Source organism: Cyphomyrmex costatus, unplaced genomic scaffold (assembly GCF_001594065.2).
Source record: "Cyphomyrmex costatus isolate MS0001 unplaced genomic scaffold, Ccosl1.0 scaffold100, whole genome shotgun sequence".
Taxonomy (NCBI): domain Eukaryota; kingdom Metazoa; phylum Arthropoda; class Insecta; order Hymenoptera; family Formicidae; genus Cyphomyrmex; species Cyphomyrmex costatus.
The window spans coordinates 20,228-47,816 of NW_017274955.1; the positions used below are offsets into that span (position 1 = coordinate 20,228).

At 32.7% G+C, this 27,589-nt stretch overlaps 1 protein-coding gene across 1 annotated transcript in view; it reads right to left on the reverse strand.

Moving 5' to 3' along the window:
- Positions 1-1,324: 1,324 nt before the first annotated feature.
- The window catches only part of LOC108771481 (aryl hydrocarbon receptor nuclear translocator 2), a 70,411-nt gene continuing 44,146 nt past the window's right edge, over positions 1,325-27,589 (reverse strand). Inside the window, exons 2-13 of the mRNA XM_018536793.1 lie at positions 16,947-17,113; positions 16,034-16,110; positions 15,849-15,947; positions 9,351-9,726; positions 6,470-6,730; positions 5,872-6,022; positions 5,393-5,510; positions 4,220-5,279; positions 1,929-1,982; positions 1,806-1,846; positions 1,559-1,702; positions 1,325-1,482 (exon numbers count right to left, since the gene is read on the reverse strand). Coding sequence (XP_018392295.1) covers positions 1,390-1,482; positions 1,559-1,702; positions 1,806-1,846; positions 1,929-1,982; positions 4,220-5,279; positions 5,393-5,510; positions 5,872-6,022; positions 6,470-6,730; positions 9,351-9,726; positions 15,849-15,947; positions 16,034-16,110; positions 16,947-17,113 — 2,641 coding nt within the window. The 3' untranslated portion in view covers positions 1,325-1,389. The remainder of the gene's footprint in view (positions 1,483-1,558; positions 1,703-1,805; positions 1,847-1,928; positions 1,983-4,219; positions 5,280-5,392; positions 5,511-5,871; positions 6,023-6,469; positions 6,731-9,350; positions 9,727-15,848; positions 15,948-16,033; positions 16,111-16,946; positions 17,114-27,589) is intronic.

Genomic DNA, 27,589 nt, shown 5'->3' on the forward strand with positions numbered 1-27,589 from the left:
AATAGAATATATTTTAAAAAAGTAGAATCATTCATGAAGCAAAATAATCGTGGTGGGGAAAGGATAACCAAGTATAAAATGAGAGTATGTATTTATTATTTATTATTATATATTATTTATTTGTAATGACTAATTTTATATTTGCATCGCTTTTTTATAATACGGGCTTCTAATTTTCAAACATTACAGAACATTTAAGCGTAAATGAAATTCAGGTACATGCAGTTGTTAAACTGTCTCACTAAAAATAGAACAAATCCAGTCTATAGTGTGGCAACCCTATAGACATATCCCTAAATTTAATTTTTTGTTCTTCCACATAAATACGCAATAAAATTTACGAGACGCGATAAGTTATAACATCATTTGTTAAAATTACCAAATTGTTTTTTCATATTTTTAGTAACGTTCTTTTATAATTATAAAAATGTCAGTGCTATGAGTATTATTAATATTTAACACCATAGATTCGCAATTACAACCGACAGAATAAAGAAATAAGTGAGACTGGTTCTGTATCCATCCGATACAAATACGTAATCGCAGAGGTAGTATTTAAGCTCGACCGAATTCGCGGCGAGCGAGTTAGCACGAAGAAAGTGCCGCACGCGGTCGTGCTGTATTAAAATCGAATGTATATCATATATATATACAAGTTCATTACATCGTAAAATTTGAAAATTGCCAACTGCATAACACTCGATCGCCGCAGGAAATCTGCCCGAGTAGCGACTGTTATTTATAACGTATCAACGTAAATAACAGTATTCAATGCGATTTTGTACGATCTTTGCATAATCAGTTAGTGAGCAAAGCGCGCGACCTTTTACATGACAGCGCGCAATTAAAATTCTTAATCCCACAGAGTTAAGAAAACGACAAGGAAAGAAAAAGAATAATTTATATATGTTAATCGCTCAACTATACTATGTGAGTTCTTTTCTTCACTGTCTTCCCACTTCGTTTCTTTTTCACTGATCGAGGAAAAATGCGGATCGAAGCAAACACAGACTGTTTTAGTAATAGATAAATCACTTGCGGTCAACTTAAGTAATACCTTCTTCTTCGTAAGCTGAGCAGTTTTACATATGATACCCGCAAATCTCCGTTGCTGTACTGATAATAATTATCCAGATTTTTGTCATAAATCTTGATGATATCAGTAATTCCAAAACAGAGAAATCTCAGAATACGATATTGCAACACAAATCGAGAAATATTATGCAAATTGCGCGTGTGCCGAAAGCTTTGTTCTAGTCCTTTAAGGAAAGGATAACTTTTAAAGCTTATTTCTTATTAATTACAACAATTACAATTCCGAGATATATCATATTAAGTTCGCTTCTTGAAAGCGGTTTTCACGAAGTGACTCGGAGACCATTCCGTTTCTCAGATTCCAAGCTTTTGCTTAGCGCTCACTTGCATTTTACAGTGATCCTGTTGTAAGGTTTTAAGCATTTGCTTTTGCATATTATGCTCGGCCTGGAAAATAACGAAGAAAAAGTAATATCTAAATATATTGTACTATATTTCTTTTGTATTACATCAACCTAAGTACCTGTAACTGGGACAAGTTTTCTCTTTGAAAACGGAGAGCTGGGTTCTTGAGATCACGTGCCAATACGTTGATTTGGGATTCGTGCAATGCCATGCTGTCTGCTAACTGGTAATACGTGCGACTTAACTCGTCACTCACCACTTGCTAAAAATAATATGTAATTTAATCTCAATCATTTTGAACTACATGTTTAAAATCTTTATAATTTATAATAAATCATCTATCACATTTTATACAATATACTTACATCATCAGGTGTTAGTTGTTGTATTTTTGTTTCGTCAAAATCTGAAATAACTCAACCAGAATTAATTTAACAAACATATGTTTCTAAAAATATTCATGAATGCTATATAAAACATAAACTCACCTTCGAAACCTACAGGCCCATTACGCAGACCGCCAAATATCTTCATCATGAGTTCTGAAACAAAAAGAAAAAATTGTATTCAAGAATATATCAATTACTACAAATTAATTTCATATATACACTCAACAGCAAAATTAAAGCATCACTTATCCTACCTCCCAAAAATAGGCAAACTTTAAAAGAGTGTAACTTTGCCAAAAATAATCGTAAAAAAATTTGCAAAAAAGTATTCTAAAGCTTGAAATCTCTCTACTTTCGAAAATAGTAATTGATATTTTGATTTGATTAATTCTTTACGAAGTTATGCGAACACAAATTAAAGTGCGTCAAATCTAAAAATTTTTTACTAATTTTGAGAAATCTCATGGCGTGAATTAAAAATCATATAAAAATTCGATTTACAGCATTCGAAGTCTAGCATGAAAATTCCCCGAGATAAATGGAGTTGAAGTGACACTTTTATTTTTGTAAACCTTCGTCTCTCTCTCTCTGAAGCGAAATTATTCTTATTTCCGACTCGCAATTTCGACGAACTTAATCCGTGTAAATAAGAATAACAGTTGTTTCAAGTGATTAATAGGGAATGTATTTTCAGGGTATTTTATAAAGCACGTCCCCTCATAAATAAAATGTGGTGAATAATACAATAGATTGTTCTCTGAACAATGAATCGTAGATGATCCATTTGACAGAATATACCCTCAATATTATCGATGAACTTCAGCCACGCATTTTTCCTTATGCAATACATCCTGACTGAAAATTATTACTTTTACCTACTTGTATTTCCGGAATCGTGTCTATGCTCATCTTGAAATTTTACTGGGATTAATGTTTCATCTAATAGTACTATTTGTAAATTCATAAAAAAAGTTTAAAATTCGAGGTCCAAAAAATAGGTGAAATTTGCCATCACTCTTTGCCTATTTTTGAGGAGCAGGATAAGTGATGCTTTAATTTTGTTGTTAAATGTATACATATATGTATATATATGTATATATAAGAGGAGAGTGGTCTAAATCGGACCTAATTACAATTTTTGTTCTCTATATGGCGTAAATAAATTCCGATCATAAAACCAATGATGCCGTTTGAAAGATCATTTAATTTCCTTCATTTTTGCTTAAGACCATTTTGACGTATCTCTTACTTGTGTCGAACTATAATGGAAAATATAAAAATGCATTTTCCGGTCCGATTTAGAACTGAGTTCCAAATCGAACCTTTCCTATTTTTATGGACTTTTAGATAGAATTTTTAAATATTTTAATTAATTTTAGTAAGTATTGAGTAAAAACGAGCAATTTAAGACTCAAAGATAAAAATACAGTTTATATTATTAGAATTAAAATCAATAAAAAATTCCATCAATCTGAGTTTGATAACACATGATATTTTATTTAGTATTTCTTAGACTAGATCTGATTGGTCGATCACCAGTACTACAACCAGGTTGTGGCGAACCTTCTTTTTTCGATGAATTAGTTGTCTTAATCGTCTTTTAAGTGTTTTTTGTATACATAGATCCGATTTGGACACGGGTTCTTTCGAACAATTGGAACAAATGTTACAATAAACCTGCAAATCACAAAACTCTTGATATTTTTGAATTCTGCACTCTTTAATTATCTTAAATCAATTATCGTTCAAATTTTTAACATTTTTAAAATGATTTAAATAAGGATTTTCTTTTTTAAAAAAATTTTCGCATGATAGCCAAAAAATAAAAATACATATTTGCGTCTATTCTATGAACGTTATGACGGAGTACTGCCAAACTACTGTCACATGTGCAGTGTCTTATAAGGATTTTACATTGTAAATAGCACGCAAATCTGCTTAACCGTATTTATTTAAATTAAAAAGGTCCGATTTGGAACACAGTCCGATTTAGGACATTTTTCCCTATATACCTATCCTTATATATATAAAACTGCAATGTAATTTTAAATGTGAATAGAAAAATTAAATAAAATATAGCTCAGATATATGTATATGAATGTAATATACTTTCAGTATAGATTATACCATATTACTATTTAAACATTATAAAATAAATTTGGACATTTTTATTCTTCGATAAACGATTATTTATTGTAATGAGCATACTGGATAGCTCAATATAAAAGAAATTGCTTGTTAAGCAAAAGATTCCTAGCACCATTACCTAGCATATACTTAAAAATTTTTAGTAGGAAAATACACAGTGAAAAATTTTCAGTGAAACTTAATTTCAAATAGAAATAAACAAATCGCAATACTCCAATGTAAAATAAAAAATTGTAATTTACCTGGATTTGCGTCAAGTTCCGAACTTAACAACGTATCTTCCTTCAGATCCTGCAAATCTACAAACTGCTCTTCGTCGTGATTCGTTACGACTAGATTCGGCACGACGGGATCTACCAACTGTTGATAATCGGTTCCGACTTCATGTAGACTCGAATTAGGCGACTCCGCCACTGTCAGCGGTTGCGAATTGACATCATTGTATTGATTGAATTCATCTGAAAATGTCGGATACTCAGACGCGAAAGATCTGCATTTTAAATAGGAGCGCTGTTGTTCGTTGTTTATATTCGTCGATGTGTATACATCGTTAGATCTCTTTTTACTATGCATCGCTAGAAGATCCTCATCGCTACATATCCTTTTCAGTGGACATCGATTATGCACTTCAATCCCCGACGAAGCGATAGAATTATCACTCGCACTGTCATCAAAGTATTGTGCCTCCTGTTTTTTCACACAATTAAATGTTTCCTCGATACCACGTTCCACCTTGATATTGCATACAGTGCTACCTCCATTCAAAACATTTACGATTGGAGGATTGTCCAAACATGATGTATGATTACGAGGTGCGCGAGAGCTCTTACCAGACTTGCGAGTGGTAAGAACTTTCGATTGTACAGGCATATCAACGTTCTGGACATTGCCATGGCTGTTGTGGCCAGCGTTCATCATTTCAAACATTGATAATGGCTTGCCAGACGGCACTGCACTCTCTGAATCCGATATTGGGCTTTGTTCCGCGCTACTGGGGTTAATCAACTTTCCGATGGTATGTTTGGACTCTTGCTTCGGAGTTACTTTGCCTTTACCTTTGCCTTGAATAACGATGCAGCGGTTGATTTTATTGATACCAATCTTATTGGCTTGTGCGGAAACTGGAGGCATACGAGACGAGAATATAGCAGCCTTTACATACTGTGTATGTGGTATCGGTGAGGGAGAGAAATTCTCTTCCGTTATAACCGACGAGGGTAAATCGCTGATTAGATGATTGATAGCTACTTCGAGCTGTGATGGATCCTCAACGTTGCCTTTGGAATTCAACGACTGGACGTTCTAATAAATTTTTTTTTTTTCGTGAAACAATCTTTTTACTAATAGTTTTATGCGCAATGTAAAGAAAACTCATTGCGTTAGATCTACATACACATATGTATAATTTGACTTACCAAGTCTGATGGTTGTGCGTTAATGTCGACATCTTCAATTAAACTTTTACTACTTGCGGACACGATTGCAGAGAACCTCATTTTCATCTCTTTTATTAATTGAATTCCCTCTTTTTTCCTACACACAAAGTTTTCCTATTGTTATGTATTATTGAATAGGTATATGTTACATGACATATCCAATGTGTTTGTTTTAGCACTTTGGGAACAAAAAGAACAGTTTTTTTTTCTTGGGCTGGAGCAAGTGGAAAAGCAGGCCAAGTGTGTATAAAAGCACATATTTTACTTGAAGAATTGTTTCATGATTTCAACTAATTACTGAATTTTGTGTGGTAATTATTCTGCAAGTGCTCTACAAGTATTTGAAAAACATAATCGAATCTTTTAATGTTTATTGTTCGTTAATATCTCTATTCGGATCAATCTAAACCGCCTTGTCACTTGTCCCAATCTACCCTAAATAGCGAAACTGTACTTACGTCACCATGGTGTTAACACAAACGAAGGATTCCACCGTATTCATATCTCTGTCAATTTCCAAATAACCGTGGGTCCGTAAGTAGATGAACTCACCGTTCTTTGTGAGTAGCCTGTAGCACGACGAGCCGCACATTTCGGCACGGTCGTACACTATGGATGTAAAACAAATCATGATTAATTACGAGAGCAAAACGATATTTGAACCAATACGAATTCTAAATAGTCATTTTGCATATACTTTTTGCCATATCTAAATTGCAGTTGATTATGGAAATGGCATGTAAAATATCTCGTAAGCGCTCGCGTCATAAAGTCTATGAATACATTAAAATAATGTTGACAAATAATGTATGAATATGGTAACATTATTAAACTAAAACTGTTAAATATACTACATGATGTATAATTTTAATAATTTAATCATTGAACGTGATAAAAAATATACATAATATTAATTAAATAATTTAAATATTTTTCTTCGAATTTTAAAAAGGAAGGAGAAAAATATTGTTATTGTTATAAAATGTAATGGCCGCCAAGTGATACAACAAGTATTCCAATACGAAAATTTAACGCTAGTTACATTTGAATGCTTACTTTGTCGTAGGCCGATCATCGTCCACCTCCAATCATCCTTGTGCATGAAGCCGAACGCGTTCAGGCCTGATATCTCCTCTGATAGGTACCCGGCAATGACCGATACCCTGTGATCGCAATAAATGATACGCCCGTCAACCAGATGCCGCGTCACATACTCGTCTTTATTGGCGTCCATTATCGATAATTCGGTGATGGGCCGTTTTTGTGGTAGGGTCGCTACACCAGCAAAAACGATGTCGTTGCTTGTGCTCGTCGTCTCTGTTAAAACCATTTCAAATGTATTATCATTAGCAAAACAATCAGTAGTTGCACGAAGTAAAATCGGAAATGTAAGCCGATTGTCCTGAGAGAATTTAGATGACGGCGATGAAAATACTTAAAAATAATATTCAACGAGAAGGGATACTCAGGTAACAAGCTGACATCAAAATGATGACACAAATAACGTCAACTTGCTACCTGCGGATATTTAGATTTTTCCATCGTATTAAATAATTGATGAAAGAGCGATTGATGTTTGATTTCGGGATATTAATCAGTCTTAAATCATAACAAATGAATTGAAGGTTTAAAGGACTCTATTATTTTTAATAATAATTCACACGTTAAATAAGGCGAATAAGAGTCAAATTACAATATGAAATCTAATTTTGATAATTTATTCTAATATTATATATTGCGAAGAATATCACGTAATTTTTGGCGTTTCGTCCCGGCTTCCACTACTGGACATCATAAGTTACTAAGGAGGTGAAAGATTTAAAATACAAATATAATCATATTTTATTTCCTCTCAGCAAGCTCTATGGCAAAAATATAATTTCAACCAGCTTATTTATTTAATGCCGAAAAGCGGAAAGTTACGTAGGATGTTGGCTTTCTATTAAATATTCAAGTAGGAAAAGAATTCAAAATACATACACATCAAAGAATTCGCGAATTGAAAAATAGCGCGCGATAGGTCTGGATACCCTATATAATAAGGATCGTTAAGCACGATCGAAACCCGCCCTCATCGGGTCCATCTCTTTATAAATACATCTTTCTAAACGGCGCTTTTCGCCATTCAATTCTTATCTTAGAGACAAGCAATAAAAAAAAGGAAAAAGAAATCTACGCTAAACACTCGTGACGCTGCGCCTACATATTTTCGTCCGCGATGGCGAAGGTCTAAATTTAAATTCAGGAGTAGCGTAAATATTTGCGATACTCGTTTTGAAACCAGCACTACAGGTTTTCAGCCGTATCGTGCGATAAAACGAGACCATCGATCCGAGAAATACGTGCGAGAGAGTCACTCACTACACGAACCATTGGACATGGAACACGTAATGAAGTTCGATATTGTTGATTTATAGGGAAAACCATGGTCGGTTGTCATATGTGATTGATTATCAAAAAGTTAATAACTCAATTAATAACAGAGAGTTTCTCTTCTTTTTATTGTAGGTTACTGATATAATATTAAATTGACGTGTAAAATGGTTTGCGTTATAAACGTCATGTATATTGCTTAAAACACGACTTTTAGAATAAAGAAAGGAAATTTTTCTCAGTCTTTTTCTGAGTTCTTCTCCTTTTCTCTTTTAAAAAATGGCCATTTAATATAGATTGATAAGCTAAATTAGAGATTTGACAGTTAATTTCAATCTCTTTATTTTCAATATTTTTAAAGAATATATTTATATAAATATAATATTTCAAGTAGACGTATGTACTTTTTCACTTTTCGTGTATTATAGAAGTTATAATATAAATACAAATTACGTATTTTATGATTAACTTGTATCAGTACTATAATTACTATTATTTCCTCAAATATAAAACTAACATTAATAAAAACTATATTTTTAATATATTTTATACATAAAAAATATATGGCTATTAACATGTCAATCAACTCTGAGTAACTAATGAGTTACTGAGGGACTAATCGTCACATTTTCACGTAGCGAAATTATTTATTTAAATTTAAAATGAAATAGCTTATTTATACAATATATGCGATGTAAACAAAAATATTATTTGTTTAATACGGAAAGGATGATAAATGTAGGTATATTATAATGTATACACATGATGTTAAAAATTATATTCTCTCTCTTTTCTCAAAATTATTAAAAAACTGCGATAACCGGTCCTGATGTCCCCTAAAAGACATCTGCGTCTTGTTGTTCCACACGATAAAACGAAAAACTTGATTGTCGAATCGTAATTGAATTAAATGTAAAATAATATAAGCAAAATATTTGTTGATAATATCAGTGAATTGCTACTATAAAATCAGAATCTATGTTATTTAACAGACAATTTATCTTTTTTATCAAACTGATTTATGAATCAATTTTCTAAACTCTCATAGTAGTTCCTTAAAATTTATAGCGCAATTATTCTATTCCCCCAATATTTCAATAAGACATTTTATTTAACAACTGCATACAATGGATAAGTCAGAGGGTAAACGTAATTTGAAGCAGAAAAACAAAGTCTTAAAATTTGGACTTAAGATCTGTATGTTATTCGAATCAGCATGTCAAAATGTTACTCTGATGTCAATCACTCTAAATCACAGTACTTACACTTTTTATGTGTCATATTCGAAATGTATAATTTATGTTTTAAATCATGCAAACTAATTAAAATAATGAACTACGGCACAATAAATTAAGTGATAAGTTAAGAAGAACGTAAAAAATGTATAATAAAAGTGAAATTCATATTTTAGTTAACACTCTTAAATCTTTTCAGATTTATCTTCTAAAGTTAATTTACTCGATGTGAAATTTCAATTTCGCAACGCAGCTGTTATAAGATGATAGTTATTTCAAGCTGTTACAAGATAATAGTTAATGTCTATCGAAGGACGGTTAAGACTCACCTCGTTGTCTTCCTTTGTGCCCGTTATTGTCCGCATTTTTACAGGCTTCTGCGAGCCGAAGAAGACCCGAAACCTCAAAACACTCGTACTGCGTGTGGTCGCGCCTAGAATTAGTACGCTGCGCCATGCGGATTTTAAAGTTCCGTCTCTGCTCGTAGAAGCGTTTGGTCCTTTCGTTCGATCGTTGACTTGACATTGAGGATTCCTCAGAAGAGTTGGAACTGTTGTCATGTGTTAACTCGGACACCTGTGAAAGGTTCGTTGGTGACGGCGTCGACGACATTGGCTGCATCCCATCGGGCGTAAGATTACGCGTGAGCTCATCACGGTCCTCAGGATAGATGAAATTGTACAGGGACTGACCCAGCAATTCGTTCTGCAAAACACAATTTCCGAAGTTCAAATGAGAGAGTCTAATTCCGAAGTTTAGATGAAGCTATTTTACACCGCCGGTGATGACCTTTGTTAACTCGTGACTTGTATATCGCAACATATAATCATATACAGTCATGCAATAGTCTCTCGCAGTAGGGATTATATTAAGGAAAAAATTAGAATTACAAGTTGCGCGTATACGTTAAACCAGGTATAGCCTTCTCGTTTTTATAATTATAAGTCATTTTATCCAGGATAAGTAATACTTCGGAACGCTAAAAGGATCAATGTTTTCTTCTCATCTCTTCTGTAAAACACACACAACATAGTATCTTTCATGATTTTCGTAAAAATACATTTACATTTTATATAAACAAATACATAATTAAATACATATCGTTCATCAATTTTCGCACAGTAGAAGAATCACGGTAGAAATTATTATAATTTCTTCAAGTTAAAATGTAGCACGATGGATGTATTTAATTCTATCCATTTTCCATATATACAGAGTACCTCCGTGCTTATTCTTCCAATAGAAATACTTTAAAGTTCTTGAAGTTGGAGTCCTCAGACTCCTTCTGTGAAGAGCTATGCATACACGTTAAACTGAATGATATCTTTCGCGCAGTAAATCGCATCGTGATACGACGATGACGATGACGACGACGACGACGACGACGACGACGACGACGAGGACGAGGACGAGGACGAGGACGAGGACGACGACGGCGATGACGACGACGACGACGATGACGACGACGACGACGGCGGCGGCGGCGGCGATGCACCATGTCGGCGACGGAGCTTATTTTCATCGCAGGCGGTTTCTCCTTGAGAACAATACAGCCTGATTGTGAGTGCCTTCTTAAAAAACGAGAGCAAGCCGCAAACTGCGCTCGCAAACAACTCTCGTCTCGTCTGCCCTTCTTCCACCTACTCCTTTCTTGTTCCTTCTCTATCGTCATCAGTTCTGGTATCTTTTGCACAAGTGGAACCAAAAGGAGGAGAAAGAAAGAGAAAGAGAGAGAGAGAGAAATAGTACTTGGTCGTCTTCCAAGAGTCGGTTCGTTATGGTAGAGTGGCGAATTATCGTTACGCTTGAATCTGGAGCGCCACCGACGAAACGCCCGCAATCCATATAGCGCGGGGGACATTTTTTACATTTTATCCACGGCTGTCCCACTATCATCCGTCTCGTTGTTTTTTCGCAAAAACATGGAGGAAACCTTCAGGTATTGCGGGGAGCCGGGATGAGAAGCGATAGCGCACGTTTGCGGAGTTTTCACCCTCGCTGCAAATTTTATGAAATCCAAACGAGAATTTGAAACGAGCATTGCAATCTCCAGCGGGTTCTCTAATTCGACGTAAATCCCTATAAATTTCAATTAATTTTGCTCGGACAATCAGCGCTTCATCGAGTGTACGTTTATTGTAGCGGCGTGAAACCTTCATCCTAATTCCTGTTGTTTCGGAACCAATAACGCCTTTGTCGTCGTGTGCGATTTCTTAGAAGATCGGGTTCACATAAACACGTGCAGCCTTGAAAGGCAAGTAAAAGGACGATAACCCTAAGCGACTAACATTAGATAATATTTCTGAGAAGACTCTTCTAATGTCGCTCCTCGAGATTTCAAATTAATAGAATTTCAACATCTCTTTTTAGCAACACTTTTTATCTAACACGATTATTTTCTACAAGTCAGTTCAACTGAGTGCATTGCAGATAAATATTCAAAATAAAAGAAGAATTACCGACTAGTTGGAAAAAAGATATTGTAAATTCGCGAAATTAATTAATAGGGACGGTAATTATATCTTTGTGCTGTTTTGCAAGAGATGACAATTATATTGAACGACGTGGAGTTCGATAGTTTCTCGTAAACCAAGTCTGGAACTGACAGCAAATTTCCTACAAATCATGGTGAGAAGAGAAGCCAGTTAGAAACTAAGCGTAGTTGCAAACGTGCAGCTATTTCTAATATCATTAATTGTAATATCTATTTAGATATCTGTTTAATAATTAGATATTATATCGGTAATATCTATAATATCTTTAATAATAATAATAATAATATTGTAATAATGATATAAAAAAATATAATAAGAGCAAAACAATACAAAAAACGGTTTACCACGATCTACCTCCTTATTCCTAATCTCCTATTCTAATTGATTACGTCATCGCACATAGGATTCTACTTTTAACTCTCCGCCTAATATTCGTTGCGTTGTATTGTCCTGAAAACTTCTAGGGTCCCTTGCGTCATCGGTTGTAATCTAAGCCCACCTTTTCTTTACCGAAAAAATATCAAAATTGGTCTTTAGCTCTATTCTTAGTGCTCGCACAATTCTATATATACTGCGAAAGGGATCGTTTCGCTAAGTATGGCTCAACGTGGCCGTGAGAATTCGAAGCCCTTACGAAATCAAGGTCCAACGAATGGAAACTCCGTATACACGCGTGTAGAATTTCTCTATAACTAAAAAAAATCTTTCTCTTGCACAGTTAATCGCATGCGTTTGCTATTTTATGTTTATGAAGCATCATGAAGAGTTTTCTTCATGATTACTGTTCAATTTGTCCAGATGCACATTACTGACTTTCGTTGTGTCTCTTCGATTATCTAGAAATTCCATGTAGATCCATGACTCGACTTCCAATCGAGTTAGATTAGTTAATGACTTAGTTCGTGAAGATTGGTAACGACATAGAGAAATTTATAAATGATAAATTCCAATAACACAATGATATTGATTGTAAAGTGCTAAAACCACGGATAGACTTTAGTTCTTGATGACATTTCGCGAAAGAAATAAAAGACAGAATAATGGGGATCGAATAAGTATTTACATTTTAAAATTTATTCAGATTATAGTCTTTTTAATATTTCAAATTCTTAAGATACACGTGCAACGTGTAACTAAAATCATTTAAAAACCGACTGTCTTTTGATATTGCAGTGTTCTAAAATATACAATAGTAATATCTTTTTTATTTCTGCATTTGCGAATTTATTAATCTTTTTTTCGCATATCTGTTTAATATCTTTTCAGTGTATATTGTGCAATTCTATATCCACACAAAGAATATACATTATTTTAAATTGTTTTTTTGAGTTTGTCTCTTTACAGCGTGTCGAGTCAGAGTGAAATAAGATTATTTCCTCTCGCTGTATGTTGTGTGTGTGTGTGTGTGTGTGTGTGTGTGTGTGTGTGTGTGTGTGTGTGTGTGTGTGGGTGGGTGTGTGTGTGTGTGGGTGGGTGTGTGTGTGTGTGGGTGGGTGTGTGTGTGTGTGGGTGGGTGTGTGTGTGTGTGGGTGGGTGTGTGTGTGTGTGGGTGGGTGTGTGTGTGTGTGGGTGGGTGTGTGTGTGTGTGGGTGGGTGTGTGTGTGTGTGGGTGGGTGTGTGTGTGTGTGGGTGGGTGTGTGTGTGTGTGGGTGGGTGTGTGTGTGTGTGAGAGAGAGAGAAGCGTCACATGCATAATTATTACATCTCTGATAGTCCGGAAAAGCTAGCACAACGATCTTGTTGGATAACGACGCTACGCCATCAGGAACAAAGAAGCACAGCAGATAGCGAAATTCTCGTTATACGTACATCTCAACATCGATCGCTAATTATTCGCGTATATACTCGCTGCTTAATAACTGTAGCGGAATTATTCAGCTCGATTTTATCGTAAGATATAGATCAACACATGCATATTCTTATAACATTTAGTACTTATCCTTATATCTACCTGTGGTTAATTACATGTTTTCGCGTTTTGCGATACCAAGTTATTATTTACTTTTTAAACGTGAAAAACAAACATAGAGAGATTAGTAGGTATGCATTAATAAACACAGATAAAATTATAAATAATAATTTGTTTTTATCATATATTGTACATAATATTTGCGCATAACGATACCATGTACGATATCTACACTGTGTTACTTATATAACTACCACAACAGTAAATATGAAGTTAATAAATAAGTCCTATAATAGTAGTATCTTATTACTATTATTATATTTCATTAAATCAAATCTTTATTTTTAGTTAAATTAAAAACAAACTATATAATGTTCAATCCAAGGTAATTATTATAATACTCCTTTGTAAAACTTCTTTATAAAACATTTTTTTATACTTAAATTATATAAAAATATTTAGATTTTCTCGTTTTTTGCAATGCAAAGTATAAAGAAAAAACGGTCTAAATTGAGCGGTAATAAGATTTTTTTATAAAATAAATTTCTAGTTTACAAAATATAAAATATATAAAAATATGAAATAATATCGAATGTTTTGGAACTCATGAGTCCTTCTTCAACGATTTTTATAGATGTTACAATGTCATAGAGATGAAAGCATAATCTTCAGAATCAGACGAATACGTAAAGATGCTCCTGTTTTCATACATTTTAATATACAATTTCCATATTCACGCAAAAACAGGAGAATCAATTTTTTCGAACGAATTGTATCACACCATGTCGGTTAAACCGTAAGATTATGCTTTCATCTCGATGATATTGTAACATCTATAAGAATCGCTGAAGAAGGACCCGTGAGTTCCGAAACGTTCGATATTATTTTTATATTATTTTATATATTTTTTATATTTTGTAAACTATAGAAATTTATTTTATAAAAGAAATCTTATTACCGCTCGCTCGACTTAGACCTTTTTTTTTTTTTTTTTATAAAAGTATGTATTAGTTGTATTTAAAATAGAATTATAAAATATAATGTGTATAATCGTTCAGATTAGTCGAGCAAACATAAACGAGATTCCTTAACAGTTCTCAGTTCCATGAATTAAAATGGCTTTTTGTGGAAACTCGCCGAATTCAGCGATATACATATACATATATACATATGTATATATGCACAAGGTTAAACACGCGAATTTCCAGGAAAAGTCGCACGTGGATCCGGTAAATAATTACTAAACGAGATCATCGCACGCCTTATTTGCAGTGAGGTGAGTTTTTTGAAACGCACGAGCGAACGTGCGATCTTTCCGCAATTGCTCGCACGAGTAATTCTCGTGTACAAATATGAAAAACGAACGCGGATATTGGCGGGCACACATATTTCGCGGCGAGTGAAAAGAAGCAGAGAGCGTAGAGTACGCTGGTTGCCATGGAAGCATATTTGCGTTGCACGCATTCATTTGATCGATAATTCCTAACTCCGCGCGCTACAGGGTAGGTCGGTGCTGGCAGCTGAAGCTGCAGCCACAAGATCGCGATCGCTGCCATCGTCCTATACCCTCCCTCACCCGTTCATCTCGGCGCCCGCGCCGCGCGCCGCGCCGGCGCGAAAATGCTGCACAGTTTATATTTCAACCGCCGCAATATAAATACGTTATGTAAAAAAGAAAGTCCGCCGTAAAAGAGATGAAAAATTCTGTGAAATGTCGATGATGTGTAAATAGCTTCCGTTAACAGTCGCGAGGCGAATATTTCAAGCAATTCTACCTCTAGCGATGATAAGCTTGACCTTATTATTGACGCATGAAAAAGCGTATTATCCTTTAATTGTCGAGTAAACTGTACTATATTGTAAAGGTATCCGCGTGGTTCTGTCATACAATACGCTTGCAATTTTACCTAAAGCTATTACTTATCGAGACATCGGGGATGAATAATTGAAAAGCATACGGTCGATTGAAACAAGCATATAATTCTGGTTTTCCCGATTAAACGGTTTTTCAATTGTTTTGTGCACAAGAGTAAAGAAATTTAATCAAACGCGATACTGCAACGTAAGAATTTCAATTTAAATATCTAAAATATCAACATAATAAGAAATTTATGATTTTCTCTTAGAGCTAATATAATTTATTCTTGTTTCGTTCAACGTCTCTAAAATTATAAATTATTCGATGCTTTCATTAATATTCTTGTATAGGATGTAAAAGCCAACCGGATGTCCTTTAACATTACATATTCTTTTAAAACAAGTTTTTCCTCAGCGGAAAAATATCCACGGTCTACATGTAATCGATTGAAATAAAAAGCTTCCGGACAAAGAAAACTTCAAGGGAAAAACATCAATAAAATTATAGTCTTTGGTCACATTATAATAAGGATGATTCATATTACATAATGATAAGGAAAACTCACCTGAACATGACCGAGGTGTTGCTCCACTTGTCGACTAACATAGACGATTTTCGCTGTTGTAGTGACTACGAGAAAGAAACCTCCGCTGTCAACCAGGTGCTGTTATAATTTTAAAAACAAATCTAGAGTGATCTATTTTTGATCGTCTCAGTTGATTTGCTTAGAGATAAGTATTATATACTTACGTCGACAAAAAATTGCTCCAGATCGAATTGATCTTTAAACAATGGGGGAAGGAAGTTCATCGAGCCTCTTCCGAGTGCTGTAAATAATGTACAAGACACGCGACCGTAAGCTTTTTTTATCACCTGTATAATCGAAAATGTATAACGATATGGGCAAATGAATTTAACTTATCCGTATAGTTTATTTAGAGCCGCTAGAACAAGAAAATATAACAAAACGTAATGCAATTTGATAGATAAAATCTATCTATCTATACTAGAATTTGCAGCAATAACAATAAAATATAATTTCGTACTAATATTATAACATAAATATAGGTAATTAGAGATAATTCGATATAACGAACCATAAGAACATAATAAGTTATTAATCCAGGAATAGTCATCTTCTGAAATATTTTTATACCCTAGTAGCAAAACAATATAAATTGTTGTAAAATAGATATTGTTTTCTTTCTTTTTAGATATATTTTCTTTCTCTTTTAATAATTATTTCTTAGAAATTTAAATATATAATTCCATCAAAAATCCAAGAAGACCGTCATTAAAAGTTTTAATTGAAATCTTTATTTTTTGGAAATACACACTATGTAATAATAAGTTTATCATGTACTTAACGTGTTCCATTCCGTTTAACATTTATTTGATTTCACTTACATTTTTCAGATAATTGTACGTAAATCAATATCCATAAGGTTTTGAAAACCTTTTAATAAATTAAAATATTTTTATACCATACAACATTCTTAATAGCAAAATATTATTATAATAATTTAATGATTTTAATGGGAATAAAATCACCACTCCAAGTGATCGTTTACGTAAAAAAAAATGAAAAAACTCCCGGGTTAAGAAAATGCTTCAAAGGAAGAAGATATAGAAAAATATTCTGATAAGATTCTGATCGACTTACTGTAACGCGTCCTCAGGAAAGCGGTAGCTAATCTCAGGATGGATATTTTGTCCATTCTCCTCGAACTTCCAGCAACACTCGGCACAAGAGTCGCCATCGTCGATATATTTGCGTTGAGATTGTCGCGGCGTTGCTTTTCCGCCATGTTTCGCGACGCACGTGGATTGCTATAACAAAGAATGAAAACGACAAGCGAAAATTAATGACGCTCACAAATCACATTAACATATATAAAATAGAATAAAATAAATTATTCTGTACCTTTCCATCTCTAGAAATACATTTTCTTATGCTAATAGTGTAAGTGATGTACTTTGAATTTACATTTTCATAAATTTAGATACATTAAATTTATCGTACAAATTCTTATTCGTTTCATTCCATTTTCAATCAGAATTTTAATTAATCCAACCACTGATATTTTCCTTAATTATGCTTTTGTAATAATTGCTTAAATCTAAATATAAAAAACATAAATTTTATTCTCATAACACAACAAATATAAAAAGAAATGGACATTTATACATAAACAACCGATCCTAGTTAATTATATTTAATTTTTTGTCTCTATAATTTCTCCTCTCAGTGTCGTGAAATGTATACTCTAATGTATTTCTCGCAGAAGTCGTAATATCTTTATTATCGTGCAACTTCCCAGTACACAGTGAACTTGTATGCCATCACGCAACCATGCACAAAAATAAGGCCATGGCACAGCCACGATATATGATAGTTAATACATATGTGTACCGTGTGTACTTCAATAAACAGTCATGCGTATATCTTGCACGTGTGTATATATTTATAACGCTGAGATTTTTGAAGTACAATTTCGATGCACGTTAAATGTGTACGTATAAGAACATCAACTATTTTTATTACAAAATACCCTCAGACAGCACACATGTCCAAAATTGAGACATAAGACATCTTATAGATATTTTGCAAGAGATTTTTAATAATAATCATAAGCTTTGAATTTTTATCGCTACATTCTTTGTAATTTCTTCAATGTAGGAAATCAGAGGTACTTGGCATTTCACTCATCGTAGTTTGCGAAATCGATATCAATTATTCTCAGAGAATTTCTGTAGAAATCATTACAAGATGATACTAAATTGAAGATACTTAAAGAAATATATGAAACGCTTACGCCAAACGTTATATCAAGATATATATCGGTAAAAGATAATTATATGTAAAATAAAATTAAAAAACTACTATATTTGTAGTTTTATTCTACATTATATCCTTTTTATGTGGAATAGTTAGGGCAAAACATCAAGGCGATTCATTTGATCGTCAACCTTGAAATGATAATCGTTCTATTGTACTATTTCAATATACCATGGCGCATGCGAGTTAAATATAATAAATAAATAATAATCATTTCATAAACAACATTTTTGAATAAACTATATTCACTGTTAAAATCATCATAATTATAAATTTAATTAATCATTAGTGTATTTTTTTCAATTATTATCGATTTCAAAATTTAATTAAGGTTTCTATCCCTTAACAATAGTCACACATTACATTATAATATCAATATAACAAGAATTATATAAAATACATAAATTTTCTCTTCATAATACATTTACCTACATAAATTGATTTTTTCTTCAGATAATTAATAAAATAGTTATATTATTATTTATTAAAAGTGCAATGTGTATTAATATTAATATTCTAATATTATACGTACATACATATACACGCTTGTATATATAAATATTATATAACACTTAACAATTAGGATGTTACATATATAAAATTTTGAATTTATTTATAACGTAATTAACAATTAATCTTTAAAACTAGATTAAATTTTGTTCTTTGTCTTTTCGATTTTGTAGTAATTTAACTTAGTTTAGAAAGCAGATGAATCTCTTTCTAACTTCTTTGGCTTTAGAAAATAATGTTAATATATGCTAATAAATATTCCAAAAAAACTGAAACCAGTTTAAACCGAAAAATCGACTTCCTATAATAGTTTCTAAAGGTTAAATGTATACACGAGATATATGTCTCGAATATTTACAAAGGGATCAACAATTTCTTCAAATTATGTGAATAATTAATTTCGCATTGATAGATTGACACATTGATGGATTACTGTAACAAATGCTACTTCGAACGCAACACTATGTATAATATAAGCTTGCGTAATCGGATATTCAAGAAAGAATGACATGACGTATATTTTCCTCGCTAATTAACATATTATCAAGTACGCGATCTATTATGTAGTACGCGTAGTAAACCTATTCCGTTCACTATTATATGGTCATTCGATGCATCGATTATAATTTGCGCAAACATAATTCAACGCTTAATTTCTTTATAATTATTTTTATAATTAATTTCTTATCAGTAGAAACGAGTGCGTTCGTTGCATGTGAAGTCGCACACTTGAAACTTATTTATTCGGGACAATGTTGCTAATTTATGCGTTGCATCACAAGTGTTTGAAAATGACGACCTGTTGCTCGTCTGTGCACACGTATAAAATAGCCGAAGTGAGAAATGTTCGCCGTATCTTGACGCCGTAACACGTGCATTTATGACCCTAATCTTTTTGCTCATGCGATGGAATAGCTTATATAATAGGATCAAAGCTATAACGGTCTGACCCTCAATAAACTTCTTCGTTATGACCAAACCGTAAAAAAGACTGTAAGTAAATATACAAAATTATATGGCAACTTCTACCAGTGAGTTGTGAGTTGTGGTAAGATATTTAAATTTTCATTTTAAATCACTGCGTTGATTGATCACTTCTTTGGCATCATGCTCGTCGTAGAGGCATATATTTTTGTCACGAAGACAAGAACCGGTAGAGTGTGGACGATCTTGAATAAACAATCGATGCAACTGTAGTACGTAAATATATAATGTTACAATAATGTGCCGTCAAAAAAGGATCAAGCAAATTGTTAGGACGCCATGTGGGGGCACATTCTCGGGCACAAGACAGTTATAGATCAAGGCTAGCGGTGTGATTTCATTCGATTTACGATCTGCATGCGCTCGAGGTCTTCTCTTTGGAATCGCGGCGCGGTGATTTATTTCTCCCCGCCAACTTCGGTAAGTCTCCCGATCGTTTGCGAAAATCCATCTAATTGATTCAACACACATCGAATTCACCATTGAAAATATTTATCTTGCACGACATTTCTCCCGCGATACGTCACCGGCAATAAACAATCGGCGCTTTGGCGTAGCGTCTGGTATCCGCTGCGTATCTGGCAGAGTGCCTATTCCGTGAACTCTTGAGTATCTCGTGTTCGATAGAATGGAGCGCGCTATAATGTTAGCAAACAATATCTCTTTCTCTCGGGAACAACTTGAGAAATGATCGGAAGGACGAGGGCACGGTGATGTAAAACGCTACTCGAGATACGCGTCGCGTAAATAAAATGTCCGCGATCTATTGCGACTATTAATTTGCGGAGATAAAGACCGGAGAAATTAAAGATAGACAAATTGCTCGTTAATTATATACCTGAGAGTGGAGCTTGGTAAGAGAATTTAATTTTAGTATTTGCATGATAATCACAAATTATAGTAACATAAAACATTATGCGTAATCGTAAATATTAATGCATGAGTGCATTACTATATATAATATATTATCGCACCATTGCATTAACATTCACAGGTGTTTAATAAATGATAATTACTGAAAGTCTAGGAAGTGTTATAGAAATTGAACATCTATTTTGTCGATTATCGCTGTTAAGTGAAGAGGATGCGCGCGTTATACAGTTGATTGAAGTATGTGCTATAACATCGATGACGCAGATTACACTAACGTGAAATGCCATTCAGTACACAGTGTGTCTGATTTTAATCGATCTGCATGGATATTGTTAATATATTATTAGTACCATCAAAACTATTCTAAATAAAAATCAGAGATTTTCAAGCGAAACATTACATAACAGATATGATTTTTCCATAGCGCGTTTTAGACATTAGAAATTTCCATAAAATTTAATAAATTAAGATTATAATTACTATAAAATTCAGACGAGTTATTAATGTAAAAATAAATATAAAAAATAAATTGTCTTTCTGTCAATGCATGGATACTTGTACTGAATATTAAAAAGTAAAAGTTTTTATATTTTTATGTAAATTTTGTTATTATTATAAGTTTTTATATTTTTATGTAAATTTTGTTATGATGTCTTATGATAAAAAGTTCTTCCTTTCGAGCAACAAAGAACAGTTTTATACAGATTTTATCTTGTTTTTAGTTTTATATTTTTTGCGAAAATCTCATAAAAAACATGATACTAGATGAAAAATTATGCATTGACAGAAGGGTTAAAATTGTTACATAAGATTATAATTGCAAGACGTATAGTTTTATTAAGAGGGGATAGTAGGCAGTAAAGCACAATTTATAAATTTAAGTAAAAATTTGCAAGGTTTCTTTCATAATGATACTTGCATTCAAAAGTACAACCAAAAGTACATGTACAGATGTACAGAAAGGACATTGAAATTAAAAAAGCAGCGTGAGAATGTAAATTTATAAAAAAAATGTCATACATATGTAATCCGAAAATAATTGTTAAAAGTGAGGTTTGTTAAAAACTTATAGTAATTGAGATACTGTAATTAAGATTATTGTCAACAAGAAAAAAATGTGATATCAATTTTAGAAAAATTGTTATCCAAATATCGGTGATTTTTTTTTATGCGACTCAAAAAACTTCTTTTCTGTCCACATTGTACATTAATAATGTGCTTTCCAAAACAGCGTGCAAAGGTTATTTTTACACAATCTCGTGTTTACTTTGGCAATTACTCCAACAATGACCTTGAATCATGTTATCACATTGATAATGGTCAAGATTTTGCTTCAACGATAGAGTCGCAATTGAAACAGCTGGGGACAGCTTTAAGAAGCACGACAAAACTGGATAAAAGACAGAGATAGAGATAACTAATTCAATTCGTTGATAGGAACCCTTGTCCTAGACGAGTAAGCATTAAATTTTCGAATATTTGTGCACGTGTTATCAAGTTGTACAAATAATAATTCTTCTCTCGTCCTTCTGCATATGATAACAGCGAATAGATGAATATCACATTTTTTTGTTGTTGACAATAATCTTAATTACGGTACCTCAATTACTATAGTGTAACTAATTGATGATAACGAAAAGACGTCGAATCGTATGATGAATTTAACAAAAACGGATTTCTCGAATGAGCCATCGATGTAAATGTCAACTGCCGAACATATATCCCGGCGTCATAATATAATGTAATAACGCAACTCGCAGGATGGCAGGACGTACCATATATCTCGTAACCGCGACGTTACATACGACAGGCAATAAATATTTAAACTCGCCACAAAACAATGGTATAAAAATTCAAACGACGTCACCGTCGGGCGCATGGAAGCGACAATACACGAGACAATAATGGCGTTAGCGCAATTTTACGTAGAAATATACATGTTTCTCACCGAGGTTGCGAAATAGCAGACAGGTGGATCGATTATTTCGACTCATCTCTCATCAGAAAAGTAGCGGATTGAGATCGCGAAAGTCGCTTTTGATTCATTTAATTAAAACGCTAATACTACGCTGCGCTTTCTTTTTCGCGTGAAAAGAACGCGCATTTTATTCAACCGAACACAAGGCCGCCGAAACCTTTTTAGGCAACGACGTAATCGGTTGCGGATCTTCTTCAAGGCCAATTTGCCGACGGCAGAGATAATATTCATCAATAAACAAGTCTTTATCACCGAGAAGCGTCGGAAGAATCCCGAAAATGAAGGCAGATCGTATACACTAGTACATCAATAAACAACCACACACATCTATTACTGCTTTACGATCGGTTCACTAAAATCATCATCTTTGCATAACAAGATTTTCGTATGGCGACCTCCGATAAATCGTAAGTATTCGTCAATGAATCGCATGATCCTGATTTGATTTTCGTTTCATCGTATACTGCAATGAACAGGGCGATTAATGGCGTATCTGTCACGCTTGACGACGACCGTATTTCTTAATGAATTGAATAACCAGTCCTATTTTAAAAAATCAGTAGAAGTTGTTTAATTAAGTGAGACTAAAAAAATTATGATCGTACGTCACGTTTGATTGTATAAACAAATTAATAAACTGATTGAAACAGAGAGAGAAAGCTGTTGATATCTACAACTATTGTAAATTATTACTATACTTATATCATCGATGGGTATGGTAATTCATCTGACACTATTTATACAGTGTAAAATGATAATTAAAGAGTCAGTGTGGATAATGTGCATCGATTAGCGAACTGCAGCATATAATGTGATAATTGTTGTATAGAATACAATTTTACTATAAATATTAAATATGCCATGTAAAGATTACTTGCATGTGTGCTGATATTATTCCACAGCATTACTGATGACGTGGCAATTAAGGCAGAAGTCATTAATTTGAAGTTGGACTTAATTTGGGAATTGCTACATCGCGATAAATTTTATGTTAGGCCAGATGGTTCTTATAAACGCGCTCAAATATAACCACTTCTTTTCCAAGTTACATCATCTGCGTTTTTTCTTTGCATATATGGCGTCCAGACGATATGGATAAAGCGAACAAAGCCGGAAGGAATTAAAAAGGCTGCAGAACATTCATTCGTTAAAAGCATTTATTAGAAGTATAGATCTGTTTTACAATTAATTCTTAGAAAATAATAATAAAAAAATATCATGTGGTGTTTATTTTTTTTTTTTAAGTACACCGATGCCATCTGATAATGCTAAAAAAAAAAACACTTCTATTTTTATACAACATATGTATCTATAATGGAATTACGAGACATGGATGGTCCTTAAAAGCAACTTCTTGATAATTATATTTAGTTCAATAAAAACAATGGAAATATATGGACTTTACATATTATATTAAAATATTAAGAGATCTGATTTAATTTGAGATAAAAAATAACATATATAAATAATGATATATGCAATCTTATACTATATCGTATGAAAGTTTTTAAGTATAAGAAAATTTGTTCTTCCAATACAATGCACAGTATAAAAGAAAACGTGTTTCAGAACAATAATGGATTTTTGTAATACAATTTTTACAGGATTAATGCATTTTGACACTCACTCTCTCTCTCTCTCTCTCTCTCTCTCTCTCTCTCTCTCTCTCTCTCTCTCTCTTTTTTTTTTAACAGCTCTTTTGACAAATGGGGAAAATCCGATAATTTTAAAAGAATTTTATTTCAAAAGTAGAGACAAAGAGAAAGAGAGAGGAAGAAGAGGACTAGCAAAAAAGTTGTCACATTGTTGGCAGAATCAAATGTAATAAAAAATTCGTATTTTCACATATTTTGTCAGTATTTCGTATATTCAGGATATTTACAAACTATTTTTCACGAGTCGACCTATATTTAATTCACAAAGAATATAATAAATAAAATAATAATAGTGACCAAACAAAACAGAATTTTTGATATTATATTATCTTAAGAGTAATTTGAAATATTTTTTTATTTTAAAATATTTATTTATTCCAAAATATATAAACAAATAATATAAAAAATCTATAAAAAATAGAAATTTATTATATTGATATTGATAACCATACATAGCATACATCTCTCATGTTTGTTTTTATTAATTTATGTCATTATCGTTTAATTCTGATAAATTTATCAGCAGTCTACAAAGAACTGCAACCAAAATGAATCCTCGTAATGTAAAATTAATTTCTTGTAATGCAGGTCGGACGATTTTTTCAATTTAATTTTAAAAAACCATCTAATAACCGAGTTGTATCCTGATTTTTCAATAATATAATGCAGTAATAAATATATAGTTCTGCAATAAATGTAATTTCTTTATATAATATTTACATTTTATTTATACAATTAACTAAACAATTAAATTCAATTTTAATTATTTTATAATTCGTAACTCTACTCTCCTCTCTCGCTGATCTTTGCTGTTTAGCTCAGCTTTTTTATTTTTTTTTCCTGACATACCTTGTACGTGCAACGAATATATATATATACACCTCAATTGTAAAATAAGCTAAGATGGTAGACAGAACGATAAAAATTTCTGACGGACCCTGTTCCCAAACATCTCGCTGTTTTCTTTGTACCCTATATGTATAAGTACGCACCGCTTATAGGCAAGTAGATGTGAGAACATGCGAGAAGTTCCTGGAATTATAAGTTGGATAGGTCGTGGTAAACGTTATATACAAGAGTAACATGCCGACGGACATTCTCACGTAGTTAAAATTCTCGTTGTAAATTTGTATTATAGTTTATGCAAAAGAGTCTTGTTCTATTTATCAAGTAAAATTAAAAATATTCGAAAAAATCGAATTTAAAAAATTTTTTTATATCTAACAATAAGAAGTATACTTGATAAAATTCAATGTTATAAAACCCTAATTTATTTTAAATAGATAGAAAAATTATTCAAATATATGTATGTGTATATATAGGACATTCCACGTCAACGGGGACAAGTGTCTGGGCAAAATTTGTGAAGTCGAAATAAGAATGTTCAAGGGCTTAAAATTTTCGTTTTTATACGTAGTTTAAGGAAAAACGGCGTTTTTAAAAATTCAAAGCGGCTGTTCCAATATTAGAATGAATAAAAAACTTATGGAAATTATTGAAAACATTAATTTCATTGATTAGGTGGTCCCAAATTCATTCAATTTTCATGAAAATCGATATTTGTGGGTTTATCAAATCATTCATGAACAATCGGTAGTCATATTTCCAAAATTTGAATTGGCGGATCCAGTATAGCGGCTGTATTGAATTAATTGAATTAAGAACTGACTGGAATTCTTACGTCATTAATTTTCCGGGCCTGTCTAAAATAGAGAATTATGTAAATGATTATTTATAAAGCAGTGAGAGCTAAAATCACAGTAAATTGTCAAGTCTCATATTAATTACATTTTGAGAATTAACGTATAAACATTATGTCTGCACGCATACGTTCAGTATAAATTGCACTTTTAAATTATTGCGCGCAATGCGTACATATTTAAAATGACAGAAAGATTTAAACGTGAATTCCAGGAAATGTAATAATTCAATAATAAAAAAAAATGAATTATGTACTTTAATTATCACGATTTTCTTCGAATTAATATAAATATAGAAGCATTTTATTGATGTTGTAAAAATAACACGCATTGACGGAGACATTACAGAAATACGGATTATACAAATATAGTTATCATAGTAATTAATACATATTTCGTTAATCCTATCAAAGAACGCTCGGTACTCATCCTACGTGAACCATAAGCGCGCGATGACACAAAGCGCGCATTCAAGTGCACGATCACGATCGTGGGTGGACGATTTCCTTATTGATTCAGGAAACGAAGTATGTGACTTTTGAAGTCTAACGACCGTGGGTTCATGGACAGAAGTTTATTACCGTTATCTACGAACCGGCCATCATCGTGCATCGCACACATTCACCAATGATTTAATCAATTGTTACGAAAGACATGCTAAACATCAATGTCTCGAGAAGTACACCGACCGTACAAAAAATGAAACGATTTGGAAGAATTAATCTCTTGTTTGTTGTTACTATGCGATTTATTGTATAATAATATGACTATTAAATAAATACTTTTCGTAATTCCTTTTTACATTTTTTGTGTACCTTTAAAATATAATTCCGATTTTTATCTACGTTAATACGTAACAACATATAACAGCGTTTCACGAAATGTGCACATACCTCGTAAACAATTAAAAATAATTAAAAATTTGAAATTAAAAACCTGCGATGTATTTTTATTATTGTACTTCACGTACAAAAAATATAACTTTTCATGTATAAAAATTACATGACTCACATTTCTGTAATTAACTTTCGCGCGACTACAAATCTTTTAAATTCTTGAATTTTCCTTAAACTGATCTATTATTTCTCAAAACTGATTTTTTATAGATTAGTAAACATTATTAAAATAAAAACGGAAAAAATATTTATAATATAACTTCCCTCAGCTACTAGTAAAATAAAATAAATTAAAAAGCGTGCCTTCTTGTTCTGGATTTAAAGAATTTCGATTTTCAACAAATCACTTTCAACGATGCATACTTCTTATAGAATTCTTACAAGGAGAGGCTACGCTCTGCTCTTCACCGATTTTGATCAAACTGGCAGCGATGTTAGAGGAGCCTATCAAATGAACATCTGTAAAGCCGTTCGCGCCAATGGGCCTTAGAAGCCGAGTAATGATCATTTAAAAATATACCAAAAATCTGGAAACGGTCTAATACCTTGGAAAGTATGCATTTCTGAGAAAAATGTCGTAGACAAAAGTGATAGGGTTTAATAAAATGTATATACTAGTTTTATAGGTTGGACGGCACCGTCAAGGTTAAATCAATGTCACGTTGATTTTTTGGCTCATTGGCATGAACGGCTTTACAGATGTTTATTTGATAAGCTCCTCTAACATCGCTGCCAGTTTGATCAAAATCGGTAAAAAACAGAGCATAGCTTTTCCTTATTAGTATAATTTAACTACTTTAGGCTTTAACTACTAATTGTGGGATCATATATACGTATATATATATATATATATATATATATATATATATAT